This window comes from Aotus nancymaae, unplaced genomic scaffold (genome assembly GCF_030222135.1).
Source record: "Aotus nancymaae isolate 86718 unplaced genomic scaffold, 86718_ANA_hifiasm-v0.15.2.pri h1tg000018l, whole genome shotgun sequence".
Classification (NCBI taxonomy): Eukaryota; Metazoa; Chordata; class Mammalia; order Primates; family Aotidae; genus Aotus; species Aotus nancymaae.
In genome coordinates, this window is record NW_026988430.1 from 24,488,400 (window position 1) to 24,508,846 (window position 20,447).

At 39.8% G+C, this 20,447-nt stretch overlaps 1 protein-coding gene across 9 annotated transcripts in view; it reads right to left on the reverse strand.

Annotated features, from left to right (window-relative positions):
• SYNRG (synergin gamma) overlaps window positions 1–20,447 on the reverse strand; it is a 96,086-nt gene that overhangs the window by 47,308 nt on the left and 28,331 nt on the right. For 5 of the 9 annotated variants that reach the window (XM_064378455.1, XM_064378456.1, XM_064378454.1 and 2 more), the window contains exons 7-12: window positions 17,071–17,148; window positions 11,539–11,735; window positions 10,179–10,427; window positions 7,702–7,835; window positions 5,105–5,223; window positions 4,830–4,892 (exon numbers count right to left, since the gene is read on the reverse strand). In XM_064378455.1, coding sequence (XP_064234525.1) covers window positions 4,830–4,892; window positions 5,105–5,223; window positions 7,702–7,835; window positions 10,179–10,427; window positions 11,539–11,735; window positions 17,071–17,148 — 840 coding nt within the window. Of the gene's footprint in view, window positions 1–4,829; window positions 4,893–5,104; window positions 5,224–7,701; window positions 7,836–10,178; window positions 10,428–11,538; window positions 11,736–17,070; window positions 17,149–18,114; window positions 18,349–19,537; window positions 19,844–20,447 lie in introns of all 9 variants that reach the window. The other 4 variants (XM_064378449.1, XM_064378448.1, XM_064378447.1 and 1 more) reach the window with 2 other exon arrangements.

Here is a 20,447-nt window from a genome sequence, read left to right on the forward strand (position 1 = left end):
CTTTGTTTAAAAAGTACTAAAATTTGGGCCAGGCGTGACTGGCACACGTCTGTAATCCCAGCACTTTGGGAGGCTGAGGTGGGAGGATCACAAGGTCAGGAGATTGAGACCAACCCGGCCAATATGGTGAAACCCTGTCTCTACTAAAATACAAAAAATTAGCCAGGCATGGTGATGCGTGCCTGTTGTCTCAGCTACTCGGGATGCTGAGGCAGGGGAATCACTTGAACCCAGGAGGTGGAGGTTGCAGTGAGCTGAGACTGTGCCACTGCACTCCAGCCTGGCAACATAGTGAGACTCTGCCTCAAAAAAAAAAAAAAAAAAAAAAAAGTACTGAAATTTGGATGGCATGGTGGCCCCCAGCACTGTGGGATGCTGAGCTGGAAGGATTGCTTGAAGCCAGGAGTTCAAGACTAGCTTGGGCAACAGAGCAAGACCCCACGGTGGTGGTACACATCTATAGTACTAGCTACTTGGGAGGCTGAGGCAGGACAATTGCTTGAACCCAAGAGTTGGAGGCTGCAGCGAGCTTTCACTGCACCACTGCACTCCAGGTTGAACGACTGAGCAAGATACTGTCTCAAAAAAAAAAAAGTATTAAAAAAGCAGGACTAAGGTACATTACTGCTTACATTTTTCCTATTGTCTATTACAGGAATACATATCATGGTTATTAATATCATATTACACAAGAACCTTCATGTTGAACCATGTGCTCTTTACTCCAAACTTGTGTTGGCCCAAGTGTTGATGAAAGCATTGCTAGGTGCAAATGAAAACCTAACAAGTCAAAAGTTCCCCTCAGGTTTATCTCTGTACTCCCAGTGTCTATCTGACACAGGCACTGAGGAAGAAATAGCTACTACGTTCTAAAAGCTTGGATGAAACACAAGGAAACATTTCTAGAACCTAACAGCTATAAGGGACTAAATAGTTTTATAAGAGGTGGGCTTCCCGCCAGGCGCGGTGGCTCATGCCTGTAATCCCAGAACTTTGGGAGGCCGAGGCGGGTGGATCACGAGGTGGGTGGATCATGAGGTCAAGAAATCGAGACCATCCTGGTCAACATGGTGAAACCCCGTCTCTACTAAAAATACAAAAAATTAGCTGGGCATGGTGGCGTGTGCCTGTAATCCCAGCTACTCAGGAGGCTGAGGCAGGAGAATTGCCTGAACCCAGGAGGCGAAGGTTGCGGTGAGCCGAGATCGTGCCATTCCACTCCAGCCTGGGTAACAAGAGAGAAACTCCGTCTCAAAAAAAAGAGGTGGGCTTCCCTTTTTTAGAGATTATTAAGCAGTACAATTTCTACCATAGTTACCTATCTTCTTTTTTTTTTTTTTTTTGAGACGGAGTTTCGCTCTTGTTACCCAGGCTGGAGTGCAATGGCGCGATCTCGGCTCACCGCAACCTCCGCCTCCTGGGTTCAGGCAATTCTCCTGCCTCAGCCTCCTGAGTAGCTGGGATTACAGGCACGCGCCACCATGCCCAGCTAATTTTTTGTATTAGTAGAGATGGGGTTTCACCATGTCGACCAGGATGGTCTCGATCTCTTGACCTCGTGATCCACCCGCCTCGGCCTCCCAAAGTGCTGGGACTACAGGCGTGAGTCACCGTGCCCGGCCCCAGTTACCTATCTTCTATCCGTGACCCTTAGCAGAAGGGTGGAAACAAAAGATTGTTGAACGATGTCCCAAGTTCGAGCATTCAGTACATAAAGATAGAACGTGGCATTATTCCCAGAAGGAAATTCTCATTAGAGTTTCATAGCATGCAAAGTTAAGCTTTGGAGAAGATAAACTGACCTATGGGTCATCTAAACCCTACACATCATGTTTATAGTAGGATTTAACCACAAACATAAAGTTTTTACATATATAGCTCTCAAATTATCATTTTATATTATCTTGTACTCGATAAGTCTTACTATCAGAGATGGTAACCACACATGCATATAAACTCCTCTCTCTTCATCTTTCTCATTAAATTACAGCCAATCTTGAAAATCTTACAAAGTGGTAATTTAGTTTAATACAAGCAAAGTATAGTAACTGATCACCCATTCTGCCTGGATGAGTGAGCAGATGGCTGAATATTGACGTCGGCATTCCTGAACATACTAAGTGAGCAGTGTTTGGTTACTGCTTCTGATTGAAATGATCCTGTGTTTTGGTTGTGGCCCAGGCTTTGAAGTGCTAGTTGCCATTCCCTTCTTTCACAGAGCTCTCGCCACTCAAACATGAAGGATTTGGTAAAACACGAGTTTGGTTGAGTCCTGCTTGCCCCCACTTGGTCGTCTCTATATGAATCCAATGTTTCATCTGGTCGTTGGTTTTTAAATTATTTTTAGCTAATGTTCATGAAGAAAAGTGAGTATCTACAAGCATGCTACTAATGAAAGAAAATCCTAACAAAGAAAGTGCATTTCTGTACAAGAGCTGTGTCATACCATCCTTTGGGTTCTCTGCTGGAAAAGCAGAATCAAACCTTATATAATGCCTTTTTAATTATACCCTCTAGTATTATAGATGTAAGAGAGTACTGTATTATACCTCTGTGAATGTAAAATACCTTGTACCTGCTTTATGATATGTAGTAGTAACTATGCCTTAATCAAGTTTTTTTTTTTTTTCTTGAGGTAAGAGTCTCATTCTGTTGCCTAGGCTGGAGTGCAGTGGTATGATCTTGGCTCACTGCAACCTCCACCTCCCAGGTTCAAGCAGTTCTCCTGCCTCAGCCTCCTGAGTAGCTGGGATTATAGGCGTGTGTCACCGCGCCTGGCTAATTTTTGTATTTTTAGTAGAGATGGGGTTTCACCATGTTAGCCAGGCTGGTCTCAAACTCCTGACCTTGTGATCTGCCCGCCTCAGCCTCCCAAAGTGCTGGGATTACAGGCATGAGCCACCACGTCTGGCCTCAAGTTGCTTTTAATAATGCTATTCTGGAATGCTTTCTTTCCAGATCATGAGTGAAAACCTAAAAAATAACAAATAATAATGGTAGCAGGTACTGCAACAGTAATAGAAAAGAAAAACTCTTGAAAAGTGAAAGACTGGCCAAGTGTGATGGCTCATGCCTGTAATCCCAGCACTTTGGGAAGCTGAGGCGGGCAGATCACTTCAGGTCAGGAGTTCGAGACCAGCCTGGCCAACATGGTGGAACCTCATCTCTACTGAAAACACGAAAATTAGCCAGGTATGGTGGCAGGTGCCTGTAATCCCAGCTACTCGGGAGGCTGGGACAGGAGAATCGCTTGAAACCAAGAGGTGGAGGTTGCAGTGAGCCAAGATCATGCCATTGTACTCAAGCCTGGGTGATAAGAATAAAACTGTTTCAAAAAAAAAAAAGACTAGTTGTTGCCTTTACAGTCCATAGATTGCTGTACTGCTAACACTTTAAGCCTTATTGAACAGTATAATAAGTCACAGCAACCACAGCTCTCATTTGACAAGGGAATTTAATGTGTCTTGCAAGCTTCCCGTGAAAGGAAATGTCCTATCTTCAGAGGAAACTACACTGATTTGGAATTTGTCCTAAATTTTATTTGTTTTTTTTATTTTAATTGATTGAGACGGTGTCTTGCTTGCTGCCCAGGCTGGAGTACAGTGGCACAATCATGGCTCATTGCAGCCTTGACCTCCCAGGCTCAAGCAATTCTCCTACCTCAGCCTCTTAAGTAGCTAGGACCACAGCTGAGCACCACCACATCTGACTAATTGTATTGTATTTTTTAAAAATTTTTTACTCTTTTTGTAGAGACAGGGTCTCACTATGTTACCCAGGCTGGTCTCAAACTCCTGGGCTCAAGTCATCCTCCCACTTTGGCCTCCCAAAGTGCTACAATTACAGGCATGAGCCACTGTGCCTGGCATGCCCTACATTTTACAAAATAAATAATTCCCAATAACTGTAATTTCCAGAACCATAAGAAGTAATCTTATTCCTCTTCTACTAGATAATCCCCCATTTAGTGCCTATCATGATTTTTTTTTTTTTTTTTTTTTTTTTTTTTTTTTTTGAGACGGAGTTTCGCTCTTGTTACCCAGGCTGGAGTGCAATGGCGCGATCTCGGCTCACCGCAACCTCCGCCTCCTGGGTTCAGGCAATTCTCCTGCCTCAGCCTCCTGAGTAGCTGGGATTACAGGCACGCGCCACCGTGCCCAGCTAATTTTTTGTATTTTAGTAGAGACGGGGTTTCACCATGTTGACCAGGATGGTCTTGATCTCTCGACCTCGTGATCCACCCGCCTCGGCCTCCCAAAGTGCTGGGATTACAGGCTTGAGCCACCGCGCCCGGCCTTGATTTTTTTTTTTTTTTTGAGATGGAGTCTCGCTCTGTTGCCAGGCTGGAGTGCAGTGGCATGATTGGCATGATCTTGGCTCACTGCAACCTCTGCCTCCCCGAGTTCAAGCAATTCTTGTGCCTCAGCCTCCTGAGTAGCTGGGACCACAGCATGCGCCACCACACCCAGCTAACTTTTTTGCATTTTTAGGAGAGATGGGGTTTCACCATGTGACCAAGTTGGTCTCAAATTCCTGACCTCAGGTGATCTGCCCACATCGGCCTCCCAAAGTGCTGGGATTACATGAGCCACCACACCGGGCCTAAACACGGTAGCTATTATTAAGGTTTTTTGAATTAGAATACTTACAGTTTGAGTTATCTATTATAAAAATCACTCCTATACCATATTGTTTCATCCATTCAGTTTTTTTCTCCTGAACACACACACACTAACACAAAGGAATGCCACTGAAAAAACCATCAAAAATCCCTTTTTTTTAAATTAAAAATGGAAATAATTTATCCTTTTAGGGACTCAAAAACTTACCTAAAGGTTTATTCTCTGCTGTCTGTTCGAGTTCTCTGAAAGCACTATATTTATCACCAGGATCTATGATAGAAAGGACGGAGCTCAATTAAGGTTAGGAATCTTGAAATCACAGCTCCAGGAAGTGAGGCAGATTGGTTTAACCAAACACTCTTAACGTGTGGTATAAGCATTTTACACATTTAGCACAGAAGACCACCACTTAAAGATTCATACAATTTAAATATTTTGCAATTTAGCATTCACAAGTTTATGAATTTACCAACTGTTTTTACCTCCAGGTGGAACAGTATTTTCAGAAGACTTATCAGCTGCAATTCCTTTAAATACAGCATATTTGTCCATTGAAGGCAATGCTTTAGTTCCAGGAAGTGGCATCAACAAAGAAGGGGCACTAAAGGGAAAAAGAAACTTTTGATGACCCTGAATTCTTCCCTTATCATCAAAAAGGAAGTTAGAATTAAAATAGCAAACAAGTATTTCATTAAAACTCATGGCTCTCTGCTTTAAAAGTGAGAAACTAAATAGTATACATATATACCACAAAACTAAAAACAATGTCTGGTTTTTTTTTTTTTTAAAAAGACAAAAAACAATACCCAATTATTTTTTTCCTAATTAAATGAAGAAGGGTCAGAACCATGTTTACTGTCTAAGCGTCTCTTTAAGCCATAATAACAATTGGAATGGCATTGGAAGTAGATTATTAAAGGATGACTTTCTGCAATTTTAACTTTACGACCATAAAACTGTAAAAGTGAACTGATCCACATATGTATACTCAATATTTTAAAATAAATCATGTGAACCTTAATATAAGTTATCTTTAATGGGTTCAGAGTGCAGAGGTAGAATAGTTAAGATAAAAATCTATTTATGAAATGTTGTTCAAACCAAGATGTAAATTGTTCTTCTTTTGATTATACTGCACTGCCTACTGGCAGAAGTGCATACATCTGATAAGCTGCAGCAGAGTTAATACAATTTGCATTTTTACAAGGATCACATCAGTGGTTCCAGAAGCTATCTTTGTAACAAAACAACAATCACTTCAAAATTAGATAAAGATACTTTTGCTTCTGGACATATTTCTTGCTGGATGGAAAAATAGCGTTAATGAGTAGTATCTGTATGGGTAATTCTTAGAAGGCTTAAACACATACTATAAAAGCACTACTTTTTTTTTTTTTTTTTTCTTCTTCTTCTCTTATCAGACCCAGGCAGCTCCCTGGAAGAACTACCTTTACATATGAATGACTACATTCCACCACTAGTTCTTGTCATTCAATACCACGTACAAGTCATATAAATGGATTTCTATTGAGTTCTTTGCCCTGGAGCAAAAAATCTTTCCACAGACATTTAAATCTTCTTATCAGTGGCTTACAAGTAAGGTAAAAACTAGGTCCTGGCAGCTGCATGTTAATGGGGTACACAGTCCTTTAGGACTTAATGCTATCAAATATTATGAATTCACATCACCACCAAACAGCTGCTATATAACTGATCTTGACAAATGAAGTAAGTCATCATCTATACATTGTAAGTTGACTTTTTAAAAGTTCCATAAGTAATTAAAGTACAGTTCACCGTACAGAATATTACATGGGAACAAAAGCAATTAACATTTTAGGGAAAAAAACTCCCAAAAATTGAATGATTTATTTTTCATGACCCCTCCAACTTTAGTGATGGCCATTTACAGCTCATCAGTAAAAATCTTTCTACTAAATGTGACACTTATTAATTTTAAAATTATATTCACAGAATTGAAAAAAAGATCTTTAGGGTAATGAACTACTTCTTGCTGATTAAAGTCAACAAAATTCCATTCACAGTAAGTTATGACTCAGAATGTAATTTTATGCACACTGCAAATGAATATTTCATTCCAGTTCTCTTATTATTTTAAAAAACCACTGTAGTCACTGTGAAAGTGTTTATGCCAGTTACATACAGTTATCATCTGTTCCAAACATGAAAAGTTATTTCTACCCTTTCGTACAATGAAAATACTCAAGTGAGAAAGGCATATTGATTTTACATTTAAGAACCTGTATTTTACTGAAAAGACGTAAAAAAATTGGCCAAAAAAAGTATTTTGCATTTTCTCTAGTGAATCTATTAGTGTTTTACAATCACTCCATATGACTGTGGTAGATAGTTTTATTTAGTTGCTTACCCTGCTAAATATATACATTTCAAAAGAAATACTTTGATTTCAGCAAAATAAACTAACCAACTCCAAACTCCTATACATTAACCTTTGTGAATTTTTATTTTTACTTGTTTTTTTTTGTTGTTGTTGTTTGTTTGTTTTTGAGACAGCGTCTTGCTCTGTCGCCAGGCTGGAGTGCAGAGGCATAATCACAGCACACTGCAGTTTCAACCTCCTGGGTTCAAATGATTCTCCTGCCTCAGCATTCCAAGCAGCTGGAACAGCTGGGAATACAGTGATGTCAAATATTCAAGAAATGTGAATAAATATGATTATTTAGAGTTCTGAATTATAGTTCTGTGGAAAAGCAACAGTACATTACATTACAAAAATGTAAAATTATGTGCTCCTGCCTAAAAAACTTTTCAACAGTTGAAGACCTGCCTTTTAATACAGGAACATGAAGTCATCATTGCACAGGTGCTCTTAGTTATAATACAGGTTTGGCACAGGTAAAAAAGAGTATTGGCACAGGTAAAAAAAAAAGTGTACCGGGAGGAAACAGTAGGAGCTGAAGTTTCAGGTGGACAAAGGGGAGAGAAGTTTGCAGAGTAAAATTTAATTTTTTAAATTCCTCACACCTAGCCTTCTTATTATGGATGCCTCTTTCTTAACGATTAAATACAATATTAAATATATTAAACTCTTGTCTACCTCTTTCCATGCTGGGAGTTACTTGTTTTTGAAGAAGCAGGCAACTCTTGGAAATCACTGAATGAGTCATCAAGGGATCCTGACTTAGAAGCATCTTGAAAATCCTGGAAGTCGTCTTCTTCCGGCTTTACTACCTAGGTTTATAAAGGACATTTAAATAAATAGCACTGACTGGTAAAATAAATACACAACAAATGTCCAAGAGTCAATCTCAAAGACTGCCTTTAAAATTTCTGAGTTTAGGTACATTAACTCAAGTGCTTAAGGCAGGAATCCTGTTTTGTAATTTTAGATACTCTCTGGTACAAATGGTAAAAGACTGGTTTAAATAGCTAATCTAGGCCAGGCCCAGTAGTTCACACCTGTAATCCTAGCACTTTGGGAGGTGGAGGCCAGCAGATCTCCTGAGGTCAGAAGTTTGAGACCAGCCTGCCTGGCCAACAAGGCAAAACCCTATCTCTACTAAAAATATAAAAATTAGCTGGGAGTGGTGGCGTGAGCCTGTAGACTCAGCTACATGGGTGGCTGAGGCAGGAGAATCCCTTCAACCCAGGTGACGGAAGTTGCAGTGAACCAAGATCACATCACTGTACTCCAGCCTGGGCGACTGTTAAAAAAAAAAGATAATCTATACATTTTTTAAATAGCTGAATTTCATTGGGTTACTGAGCACCTACCATCTTTAAAAGACATATCTAGCTGGATGTGGTGGCGGGCACCTGTAATCCCAGCTAGTTGGCAGGCTGAGGCAGGAGAATGGCTTGAACCTGGGAGGCAGAGGTGGCAGTGAACCAAGATCATGCCACTGCACTCCAGCCTGGGCAACACAGCAAGATTCGTCTCAAATAAAAAAATAGAAAAGGTCAAAAAATTAAAAAGTCATATAGACATATCATGCATGTTTGCAAATTAAGTGACACAAGCTCATCATAACCAATCACATACATGTATAAAAAGTGAACAATGACTCCTAATCCCACTCCAAAAGTACTGTTAACAACTCATTTGTTTTAAAGAAAAATGAGCTTACACTATATTGCTCTATACTTTAACTATATAACAAAGACACATCTCCATGCAGTACATGTAGATCTATCTCATTCAGTTTAATGATTAGTTTACCACTGTGTGGATGAACTAAAATTTATTTAACCTTTCTCCCCATTTTTCTTTTTTTTTTTACTTTTTACTCTAACAATGTTACAAAACAAATTCTTGCCTATCTTTACTAATTTGAGTTACTATTTCTTGGGACAGATTTCTAATAATGTGACTGCTGGGACAGAAGATATATACATGCTGAGGTATTTGTTTTGTTTCGTTTTAAACAGAGTCTCCTTCTGTTGCCAAGCTGGAGTGTAATGGTGTGATCATAATCATAGCTCACGGCAGACTTTAACTCCTGGGCTCATATGATCCTCCTGCCTGAGCCTCCAGAGTAGCTGAGACTACAGGTATACACCACCACGCCCAGCTGCACATGTAGAATTTTGATAGTTATTGCCAAGTCTGCCTTTCAACAAGGTTGTAACAATAAGCCTAGAGTGTATTAGTTACATTTACCCTGCACTTTCTGTTTTATTTTTTGAGACTGAGTCTCACTCTGTTGCCCAGGCTGGAATGCACTGGCGCGATTTCAGCTCACTGCAACCTCTGCCTCCCAGGTTCAAATGATTCTCCTGCCTCAGCCTCCCAAATACCTAGGACTACAGGCACGTGCCACCACACCTGGCTAATTTTTGTATTTTCAGTAAAGACAGGGTTTTACCATGTTGACCAGGCTGATCTTGAACTCCTGACCTTATGATTCACTGGCCTCAGCCTCCCAAAGTGCTGGGATTATAGGCATAAACCACCACACCCAGCCCAAAGTGAGCCAATGGGACACAACACGGTTAAGTAACTCGTCTAAAGACTTGTAGATAGTGAGTGGCAGCATAAAGACCAAACCCATGTCTTTCTATTTTGAGACAGAGTTTTGCTCTTGTTGCCCAGGCTGGAGTGCAATGGTGCGATCTCAGCTCACTGCAACCTCTGTCTCCCAGGTTTAAGTGATTCTCCTGCCTCAGACTCCCGAGTTGCTGGGATTACAGGTATGTGCCACCATGCCTGACTAATGTTCTATTTTCAGTAGAGATGGGGTTCCTCCATGTTGGTCAGGCTGGTCTCAACTTCCTGACCTCAGGTGATCTGCCTGCCCCAGCCTCCCAAAGTGCTAGGATTACAGGCGTGAGCCACTACACCCAGCAATTTTCAATAACACTAAATGTTATATACTTTAAACATTTTTGCTAATCTGGGAAGTGAAAAACTGAAATATTTTAATTTCAGGTTTAGCAGTTTTCCTGAAAGATAGAACCTAAGAATTTAAATGTGCTCACCATAATCCAGCAACCTACTCTATGCATCCCTGGAAAAAAAGGTGCCCAGATTCACTTTGAGGGATTATTTGAAATATGCACAGCTTCTCCATTTACCTGATTTGCAGGGTAAGTTGGCAGGAAACCACCAGAAGCCTGGGCTGCAGCTCCACCCACTGGTCCAACAAGGTTAATGCCCATGACTGGCTGTCCAAGGCTGAGGGGCACGGAGCCCGCAGGGCCTGATGGTATCACAGTTGTCTGACTCACTGGCGTAGGCAGAGTCATAGAAAAACCACTTAAAGTTGGAATAGGAGCTGCTGGGAACTGGTTTAAAGCATCAGGACTCATTGCAGGAACACCCCTCTACAAATGACAGAAGGAAAATGGATTAGGGGATTGTAAACCACATATGATTGAAATCTGGCAAAGAGACGGAAAGGTAAAAATCTGCAGGCTTTGTGTGTTTCCACTCTCACTCTCAAAACTCATGAATTTGATATAAGAAAAAAGTTGCCGGGCGCAGTGGCTCACGCCTGTAATCCCAGCACTTTGGGAGGCCGAGGCAGGTGGATCACGAGGTCAAGAGATCTAGACCATCCTAGTCAACATGGTGAAACTCCGTCTCTACTAAAAATACAAAAAATTAGCTGGGCATGGTGGTGCGTGCCTGTAATCCCAGCTACTCAGGAGGCTGAGGCAGGAGAATTGTCTGAACCCAGGAGGCGGAGGTTGCGGTGAGCCGAGATCGTGCCATTGCACTCCAGCCTGGGTAACAAGAGCGAAACTCGGTCTCCAAAAAAAAAAAAAGTTACAAGGTCAATACAAACCTAATATTTAACAAAGAAATGGCCAACATATATCAGTTCTGACATCTTTCTAACAAGTTTGGTTAATTCTATATGATCAAATCATTTAAAATGACTTTGCAATAAAAGAAAAACTGCTACCAGACTGAGAATACTTTATCTACATGTACGAAAGTTTAGATAAGGACTTCAAGAGACAGAGTAATTTCAGTTATTACTGACTAACTTTCAAGTTCAGAAAATGTTAATATATATAAAAGTCTTTAGGCTGGGCACTGTGGCTCACACCTGTAATCCCAGCACTTTGGGAGGCTGACATGGGTGGATCACTTGAGGTCAGGAGTTCAAGATCAGCCTGACCAACATGGTGAAACCCTGTCTCTACTAAAAATACAAAAATTAGCCAGGCGTAGTAGCAGGCACTGTACTCCAGCCTGGGCAATAGAATGAGACTCAGTCTCAAAAACAAAACAAAGCAAAAGTCTTTAAACAAGGAAATAATTTACTATTATGCATATCATATAAACTGTACATTTTTCAAGTACTATAAACTGAAAATGATCAAATTTTAATGTACAAGGAGTTATACAACATAGTAAAAGAGATTTCATATAGTTTCAATTTATATTAATAAAGTTATTTGATCTAACTTAAGAAACACAGTTTACCTGTGTTACTGCTATCATGGCAAGAACGGTATAAAGTTCTTCTTTTGTAAGTTTGCCAGGTGTAGTTCGATTAGCTAAGGCCCATATCTGTCCAAGAGTTTCCCTGGGAAGTCCAGATGACATCAGAATGGGATACAGTTTAGCAGTATCTATTCCAGTTGGAGTCATTGTGGTTTCTAAGATTTTCTTATAGGTATCTATTAAAGGGAAGACCAGATTACAAATGGAAACACATTACAAGTGATTCAGTTTTTGGGGTGCCATTGTTGGTATACAAGAATAATTTTCGAAATGCTTTAATAGAACCGAAGCCATGTCAGAGTTCAAATTGATTTAAATATATTCAAGTGCGGCTGGGCACGTGGCTCATGCCTGTAATCTCAGCACTTTGGGAGGTTGAGGCCAGCGGATCATCTGAGGTCAGGAGTTTGAGACTAGCCCAGCCAACATGGTGAAATCCCATCTCCACTAAAAGTACAAAAATTAGCTGGGCATGGTGGCATGTGCCTGTAGTCCCAGCTACTTGGGAGGCTGAGGCAGGATAATTGCTTGAACCCCAATACGAAGGTTGCAGTGAGACAAGATCATGCCTCTGCACTCTGCACTCCAGCCTGGGCAACAGAGTAAGACTCCATTACAAATATATATATATATATATATATATATATTTGAGATATTCAAGAGGAAATGTCCAGCAGACAACTCGAGTCTGGAGCCTAGAAGAGTCTGGAGCTTGGTACTAAAGATAAGGTTTAAGGCTAGAGGTAAGACAAAGTCTTATAATTCAGAAAACTGTAACGAGACAGCATGCTTTGGATTTTACAAGAGAAGTTGTAGAGTAATGATGGTGGGAACAGTTTGAAAAGAGCAACAGGAAGTAAGAATTATACCAACATCACTCTTTCCAGTAAATTAGAGGTTGTGAGAGAAACCACTGAAATACAGCCTTCAAGGAAAGACCTGGTTTCAGTCATGGTGAGGAAGCAGAAAAAACGTGTTAAAAAGGGGGGTACGGTTGGTGAGTTTTTGACAATAACACGAATTTTCCAAAGGACTAAGCGGGAAACGTTGTTAGAGATAGGGCAAAAATAATGCCAATATTGCATGGGACACACTTATACTAAAAAATCACTTGCTGTTGACCTGAAATTCAAATTTAACTGGGCATTCTGTATGGTTACTTACTAAATCTAGCAAGCTTAGTTAGAGAAACAAAAGTAAGTAGGGCTAAGGGAAACAGAGAAAAATATTTAAAACATAAAGTTTACATCTGGGATTATGAGTATGGAGTACAGGTTAGTAGGCTCTCTATAAGAATACATATTTTGGTCTGGCACGGTGGCTCATGCATGTAATACCAGCAGTTTGGGAGGCCAAGGTGGGCAGATCACAAGGTCAGGAGTTCAAAACCAGCCTAGCCAATATGGTGGCTAAAAATACAAAAAAGTTAGCTGGGCGTCGTGGTTAATTACACGCCTGTAATCCCAGTACTTGGGAAGCTGAGGCAGAATTGCTTGAACCTGGGAGAAGGAGGTTGCAGAGAGCCAAGATCGAACCACTGTACTCCAGCCTGAGTGACCGAGTGAGACTCTGTCTCAAAGGAAAAAAAAAAAAAGAACACATATTTTGACTAGAAAGTATGCGTGCATGTATGTTTGAAAGGAGGAGGGGAGAAAGTAATACAAATTGGCAGAAAATGGATAAAACTCCAACATACACCAAGATCTAGATTTCGCTTGTTTGGCTTGAGGACAGAGAAGAAGAAAAGATGCAAACTGTCTAATAGGCAGTTGGAAGAAAAGCCATTATTTTTATGTACAACAGAACTGTACGTATGATTTTGGTAACAATCAGCCTTTTGTCATTATGAGTAGTGTCAGAAAATGCATTTGAATGAAAACCATAAAACATTAATGCAAGAAATTGAAGGGGACATAAAAACAGAGAACTATTCCATGTTCATGTTTTGGAAGAATCAATATTTTTAAAACCTCCATACTACCCAAAGCAATACGTAGTACAGATTAAATGCAATCCCTATCAAATACCAATTATGTTTTTCACAGAAACAGAAAAAATAATCCTAAAATTTATATGGACCCAGAATGGCCAAAGCCATCCTGAGCAAAAAGAACAAAACTGGAGGCATTTTAGTACATTACTGTATATTACCTGACTTCAAATTATACTACAAAGCTATAGTAACCAAAACAGCATAGTAATGGCATAAAAAGAGACACAGAGACCAATGGAACAGAATACAGAACCCAGAAATAAATCCACACATCTACAGTGAACTTATTTTTCAGAAAGGTGTCAAGAACATACATCGGGGAGGGTCTCTTCAATAAATGGTGCTGGGAAAAACAGACATCCATATGTGGAAGAATAAAACTTGACCCCATCCCACACCAAATACAAAAATCAAATCAAAATGAATTAAAGACTTAAATCTAAGAACAGAAACTATGAAACTACTTAAAAAAAAACTTGGGGAGACTCTCCAGGACATTGGTCTGGGCAAATACTTGAGTAGTAACCCAAAAGGAAAGGCAACCAAAGCAAAAATGGACAAATGGGATCACATCAAGTTTAAAAGCTTTTGCATTGCAAAGGAAACAATCAACAAAATGAACAGACAACCCACAGAGTGGGAGAAGAATGTCTGCAAACTATCCATCTGACAAGGGATTAATAACCAGAATACAGAAGAAGCTCAAACAACTCAGTAGAAAAAAAACCTATAATTTGATTAAAAAATGGAAAAGAGAACCGAATAGGCATTTCTCAAAAGAAGACATGCAAATGACAAACAGGTTCATGAAAAGGTGCTCAACATCACTGATCCTCAAAGACATGTCAATCAAAAGTACAATGAGATATCATCTCACCCCACTTATGATAGCTTTTATCCAAAAGACAAGCAATAACAAATGTTGGTGAGGATGTGGAGAAAAGGGAACCCTAAAACACTGTTGGTAGAAATGTAAATTAGTATAGCCACCATGGAGAACAGTATAAAGGTTTCTCCATAGTGGCTGTACTAATCTGTAAATCAACATTCAGAAGCAACGTTAAGTGTTCATCGACAGATAAATGGATAAAGAAAATGTGGTACATATATACAATGGAGCAAAATTCAGCCATAATAATAACAAAAAAAAAAATTGAGATCCTGTCATTTCCAACAACATGGTTGGAACTGGAGGACATTAAGTGAAAATAAGCCAGGCATAGAAATTCAAACTTCACATATGTTCATTCATTTATGGAAGCTAAAAATTAAAACAACTGAACTCATGGAGATTAAGAATACAATGATGGTTTCCAGAGGCTGAGTTGGACAGAAGGAATAAGAGCTTGTATCTGATAGCACTACAAGGTAGCTACAGTCAACAGTAATTTATTGTACACTTAAAATAGCTTAAAGAGTATAATTGAATTGGAGGGCCGGGCGCGGTGGCTCACGCCTGTAATCCCAGCACTTTGGGAGGCCGAGGCAGGTGGATCACGAGGTCAAGAGATCAAGACCATCCTGGTCAACATGGTGAAACCCTGTCTCTACTAAAAATACAAAAAAAATTAGCTGGGTATGGTGGTGCGTGCCTGTAATCCCAGCTACTCAGGAGGCTGAGGCAGGAGAATTGCTTGAACCCGGGAGGCGGAGGTTGCAGTGAGCCAAGATCATGCCACTGCACTCCAGCCTGGGTAACGAGAGCGCAACTCCGTCTCAAAAAAAAAAAAAAAGAGTATAATTGGAATGCTCATAACACAAAGAAGAAATACATGCTTGAGGTAATGGATACCCTATCTACCCTAATGTGATTATTACAAATTGTATGTCTGTATCAAAGTATCTCATGTATTCCATAAAATATACACTTACTATACACCCATCAAAATTAAAAACTTTTTTAAAGAAGAAAATGCATTTTCAGGATATTTTTTTTTTGAGATGGAGTCTTACTCTGTTGCCCAGGTTGGAGTGCAGTGGCATGATCTTGGCTCACTGCAACCTCCGCCTCCCGGGTTCAAGAGATTCTCCTGCCTCAGCCTCTTGAGTAGCTGGGACTACAGGTGTGAGCCACCGCACCCAACCAAGTATTTTTTTTTCTTTTCTTTTTGGCTCAGCAGTAAAAATATATGAAAAGAAAAAGTAGGCCAGGTGCGGTGGCTCACACCTGTAATCCCAGTACTTTGGGAGACTGAGGCAGGCAGATCACTTGAGCCCAAGAGTTTGAGACCAGCGTGAGCAACATGGAAAGACCCCGTCTCTACAAAAAATACAAAAATTAGCTGGGCATAGTGGCACCTGCCTGTAGTCCCAGCTACTTGAGAGACTGAGGTGAGAGGATTGCCTGAGTCTGGAGAGGTCAAGGCTGCAGTGAGCCAAGATCGTGCCACTGCACTCCAGCCTGGGTGACAGAGTAAGATCTTGTCTCAAAAAAAAAAAAAAAAAAAATGCAGCCAGTCGTGGTGGCTCACACCTGTAATCCCAGCACTCTGGGAGGCTGAGGTGGGCAGATCACAAGGTCAGGAGTTCAAGACTAGCCTGGCCAACATGGTGAAACCCTGTCTCTACTAAAAATACAAAAAAAATTAGCCAGGTGAGGTGGCACACGCCTGTAATCCCAGCTACTCTTGAGGGGCTGAGGCAGGAGAATGGCTTGAACTCGGGAGGCAGAGGCTGCAGTGAGCTGAGATCACGCCACTGCACTCCAGCCTGGGTGACAGAGTCAGACTCCATCTCAAAAAAAAAAAAAAGTAAACATCATCTTGCACATCTTCCAATGTGGAAAAAAAAGATGCCACATGGTCTTTTACTTCATATGGTATTACAAACAAGTCATAGAAAGAATATTTTAAAAAATATAAACTAAGAATTCAGAAAATTACATTACATATTTTTTTTTTGAGACGGAGTTTCGCTCTTGTTACCCAGGCTGGAGTGCAATGGCACGATCTCGGCTCACCGCAACCTCCACCTCCTGGGTTCAGGCAATTCTCCTGCCTCAGCCTCCTGAGTAGTTGGGATTATAGGCACGCGCCACCATGCCCAGCTAATTTTTTGTATTTTTAGTAGAGACGGGGTTTCACCATGTTGACCAGGATGGTCTCGATCTCTTGACCTCGTGATCCACCCGCCTCAGCCTCCCAAAGTGCTGGGATTATAGGTGTGAGCCACCGTGCCCGGCCCTACATTACATATTTTAGCAAAATTCTTGATAAGTAAATTGCTGAAGTATTTGATAATGTCCATTAAAGCATGATAAATCTAAGAAAGCTTTTAAAAATAAAAGTATGATGGTTAATAAAACATTAAAACAAAACTATTCTCCTTCATTTATATAGTTATTCCATATATGAGGCAGTCTTATGAAACATGATATTTATTTAATTTCTGTGCTTTTAGAAAAAAAAGAGAATTCCTTCTACATTTTTGTAACTACAACAGTAAATACTTACAACTACATTTACAATATTTAAAGCAAAATATCCAGATGGGAATCCTAGGCAAAGAAGCTTTTTTACCTGGAACCAAACTCTCATTGTAAATCCAAGGAGGCATTCTGGGCTGAACAGGATCCTGTGAGGGAAATACTCCCACACCTAGAAGATAAGAAACATGAATGTATATAGTGGTCCATGGAGAAGACGGGGAAATCACATTGAGTCATGTTTTTTATAAACAGCACTACTCAAAAAGTCACCAATACAATTAAATATTTGGTCCCCCGCCCTCTGATTCAGAATAAAATTATTTGGTTTCTAAGCAACTATTGTACAGTAACTATGTTCTAAAGAGTGAATTATACAAAAACTAAAATGTATCAAATCAATATTCTAAATCATATCAGCCTTGCACCACTTAACATGTATTACAAATTAAGGGAAAAAACATGACAGATGATAGTTTAAAATTATATCAGATAAATGTCAATTAAAAAGATTTAATTGTCCAAGCTTTACTTACAGCTTTTACTAATATTTCTTTGCAAAGTTTCATTCTTTTTTTTTTTTTTTAACCCTACATATGATACCGCTGTCTTAAATATACAGGACTTTTGGGGTTTTTTGTCCAGTAAAATATCCTCCAAAAGTTTGCCTCCTAGGCTGCCTACATTCTCATTTATTTCTGAGGGTTGAATTTATAAAATTTACATCTTTTAGGCAGTGGTGCATATGATTTATTTTAGAGAAAGTAAAAGTATATTCTCATTGGTGACTTTTCCAGTTATATTTTAACTTTTCAACCTTTATGGAAGAACAGAAAGTATAAGGGGAAAAATGAGAGCTTTTATAAAATAAAAGGAAAGAAAATTTTAAATCAGAAATGATTCCAATTAAGAAAACCAGTTATCAAAATCATTTTTTAAAAAGAGTAACAGTGTGTTGAAAGAATTCAGAGCAAAATCTTAGGGGTTAATTGGAGAAAGGAATGCATTATACATATTTCAAGCAAAATTTTGATTAGCAAAATCAAGCAGCATACATTTGAAGATTAATGCTTAAGGTGTTAGCATTTGAGCAACATTTGGTTAAACAAGTTTTTTGCTGAATGTTTCATGAGCTCACCACTGTCTTCAATTGACAGGTTTTGATCTGAAGTCTTTTCTGCCTCGGCAGTGGTGGTACCACTTACACATCCATCTACAGCACCCCCGTTACTGGCCGTTAAACTGGGATGGTTCTTACTGGAACCTGGGCCTAGGGCTTTGTGGCCAACTTCAGAGGTATTTAATTTAATTTGTTCCTGCCCAGATGTACTTATATCACAAGTTACTAGGAGCTTCTCCTCCAAGGAAGGGCCTAAACAAACAGCATGAAGGATTATTTGTATATAACTGTATATATCTAATCTTCTCTCAATCATCAATCTCCACCCCCATATTCTTTTTTTTTTTTTTTTTTTGAGATGGAGTCTCAAAAAAAATTGTAGATTGTACTAGTGCAATCTCGGCTCACTGCAACCTCTGCCTCTCAGGTTCAAGCAATTCTCCTGCCTCAGCCTCCTGAGTAGCTGGGATTATAGATGCCCGCCACCATGCCTGGCTAATTTTTGTATTTTTAGTAGACAGGGTTTCATCATGTTGGCCAGGCTGGTCTGTAACTCCTGACCTCAGGTGATCTGCCCACCTCAGCCTCCCAAAGTGCTGGGATTACACACGTGAGCCACGGTGCCCACCTCATCCCCATATACTAAAAGGAAGGCCCTGTCACATATAACGTAACATTGAAATAATTCAATCGCCACACATCTGTATAGGACTTGAGAGACTTTAGAGATTTCAGAGAACTTAAACATAATCATCCTACCGTGATTCTGAAGAATTCTATGAGACAGTAGGTGGAAGAGTGTAGTGGAAGGAGCACTACCTTTGAAATCTGACAATCTACATAAGCTAATAGTTTCACTAACTCCTAGGGAGGCCTCTGGCCAGTAACACCATCATCATCTCTTGTTCTGTTTCTATGTCCATCAAATGAGAAAGTCTGGACTAAGTACATGTCTGCCAAGATCCCTCCCAGCACTGTCTCAAGCCAGGATGTGTAGCTGTCTCTATTCATTTTATAGATGACAAAATCTAAGGACAAATTGCTAGCAAATGAACAACCTGGGCTTTTGCACCCAAGTGCTCTGTCACTGAACCAGAAAGAACACTTTCTAAAGAAGCCTTTCCTAGCTCCTTAATCTTAAGAAAATGAAATTGGTGAATCTCCCAAACAACAATCTTCTGGAAAAATCAGAAGATTCCTTTTAAAGTTATATGGTAGTTTAAATTGCTCCTAGTTGAGGAGCAAAAGTTTTAAACCACCTTTCTGGAATGTGAAGACCCAAGAACTTAAAAATCTAGACTCTTATTTTGTTAAATTTCAACAGCAGTCATACATTCATGTACACATTTGCCAACATCACTGGATTATTCTACTTATATAACAGATATAAGTTATGCCAGGATATCTTAAGAATATTTTCATTAATAATGCTAAGAGTTACCTGCTTTCGGTATATTGTGTGAGGCTGAAGCAGTAGAGAAGTAAGAAATTTGCCCAGGGACACCATGTAAGGCAAAAGGCACTGGACTCTGACCTGGAGGGAGAGGCTGTGTCCCAGCCCCAGCCTTCCGTGTATGCAACTGGCCAAGTGGGGTGGAGGGGTGGAAAGACTGAAAGGGCTGGGACATGGAAGAAGGCCCACATGGGGGAACTTCGACAGGCCCCTGCATAAAGTCACTGAATTCTTCTTCGTCAAGAAAGGCAGGTGATGGGGAGACAGTTTTAGTAGAATGAGATGTGGGGCAATCTGCAAAACGGAAAATGGCAATGAAACACACAAAAATGGAAACCAACAGAGAAAAAGAAATTAAGATGTAGTACAATTCCGAAAGAATATATTGAAACATAAATAGTGGAGGTGAACAAGAAATAACAAGTAACAATGGTCAAATGGAATTATATGATGCAGGTAAAACACTTTGATATCTATTTATACACAAATTTGAGTCTTTTTAAAGGGGAGTTTTAATAGCTATTTTGCATTTGGTTCAAAAAAGGCAAAACTAAAAATGTACATATCTATTCATTTATTTTAAAGGGGAGTTTTAATAGCTATTTTGCATTTGGTTCAAAAAAGGCAAAACTAAAAATGTATATATCTATTCATTTATTTTAGAGATTTATTTAGGTTCTTGCTCAATCACCTAGGCTGAAGTGCTGTGGCATGCTCATAGCTCATGATCATAACAGCCTCAAACTCCTTGGCTCAAGCAATCCTCCAGCCTTAGCCTCCTGAGTAGCACATGCCACCATGCCCAGCTAATTCTTTCCTTCTTTTCTTTTTTTTCTCATAGAGATGGTGTCTTACTATGTTGCCCAGGCTGGTCTCAAGCTCCTGGCCTTGACTGTCT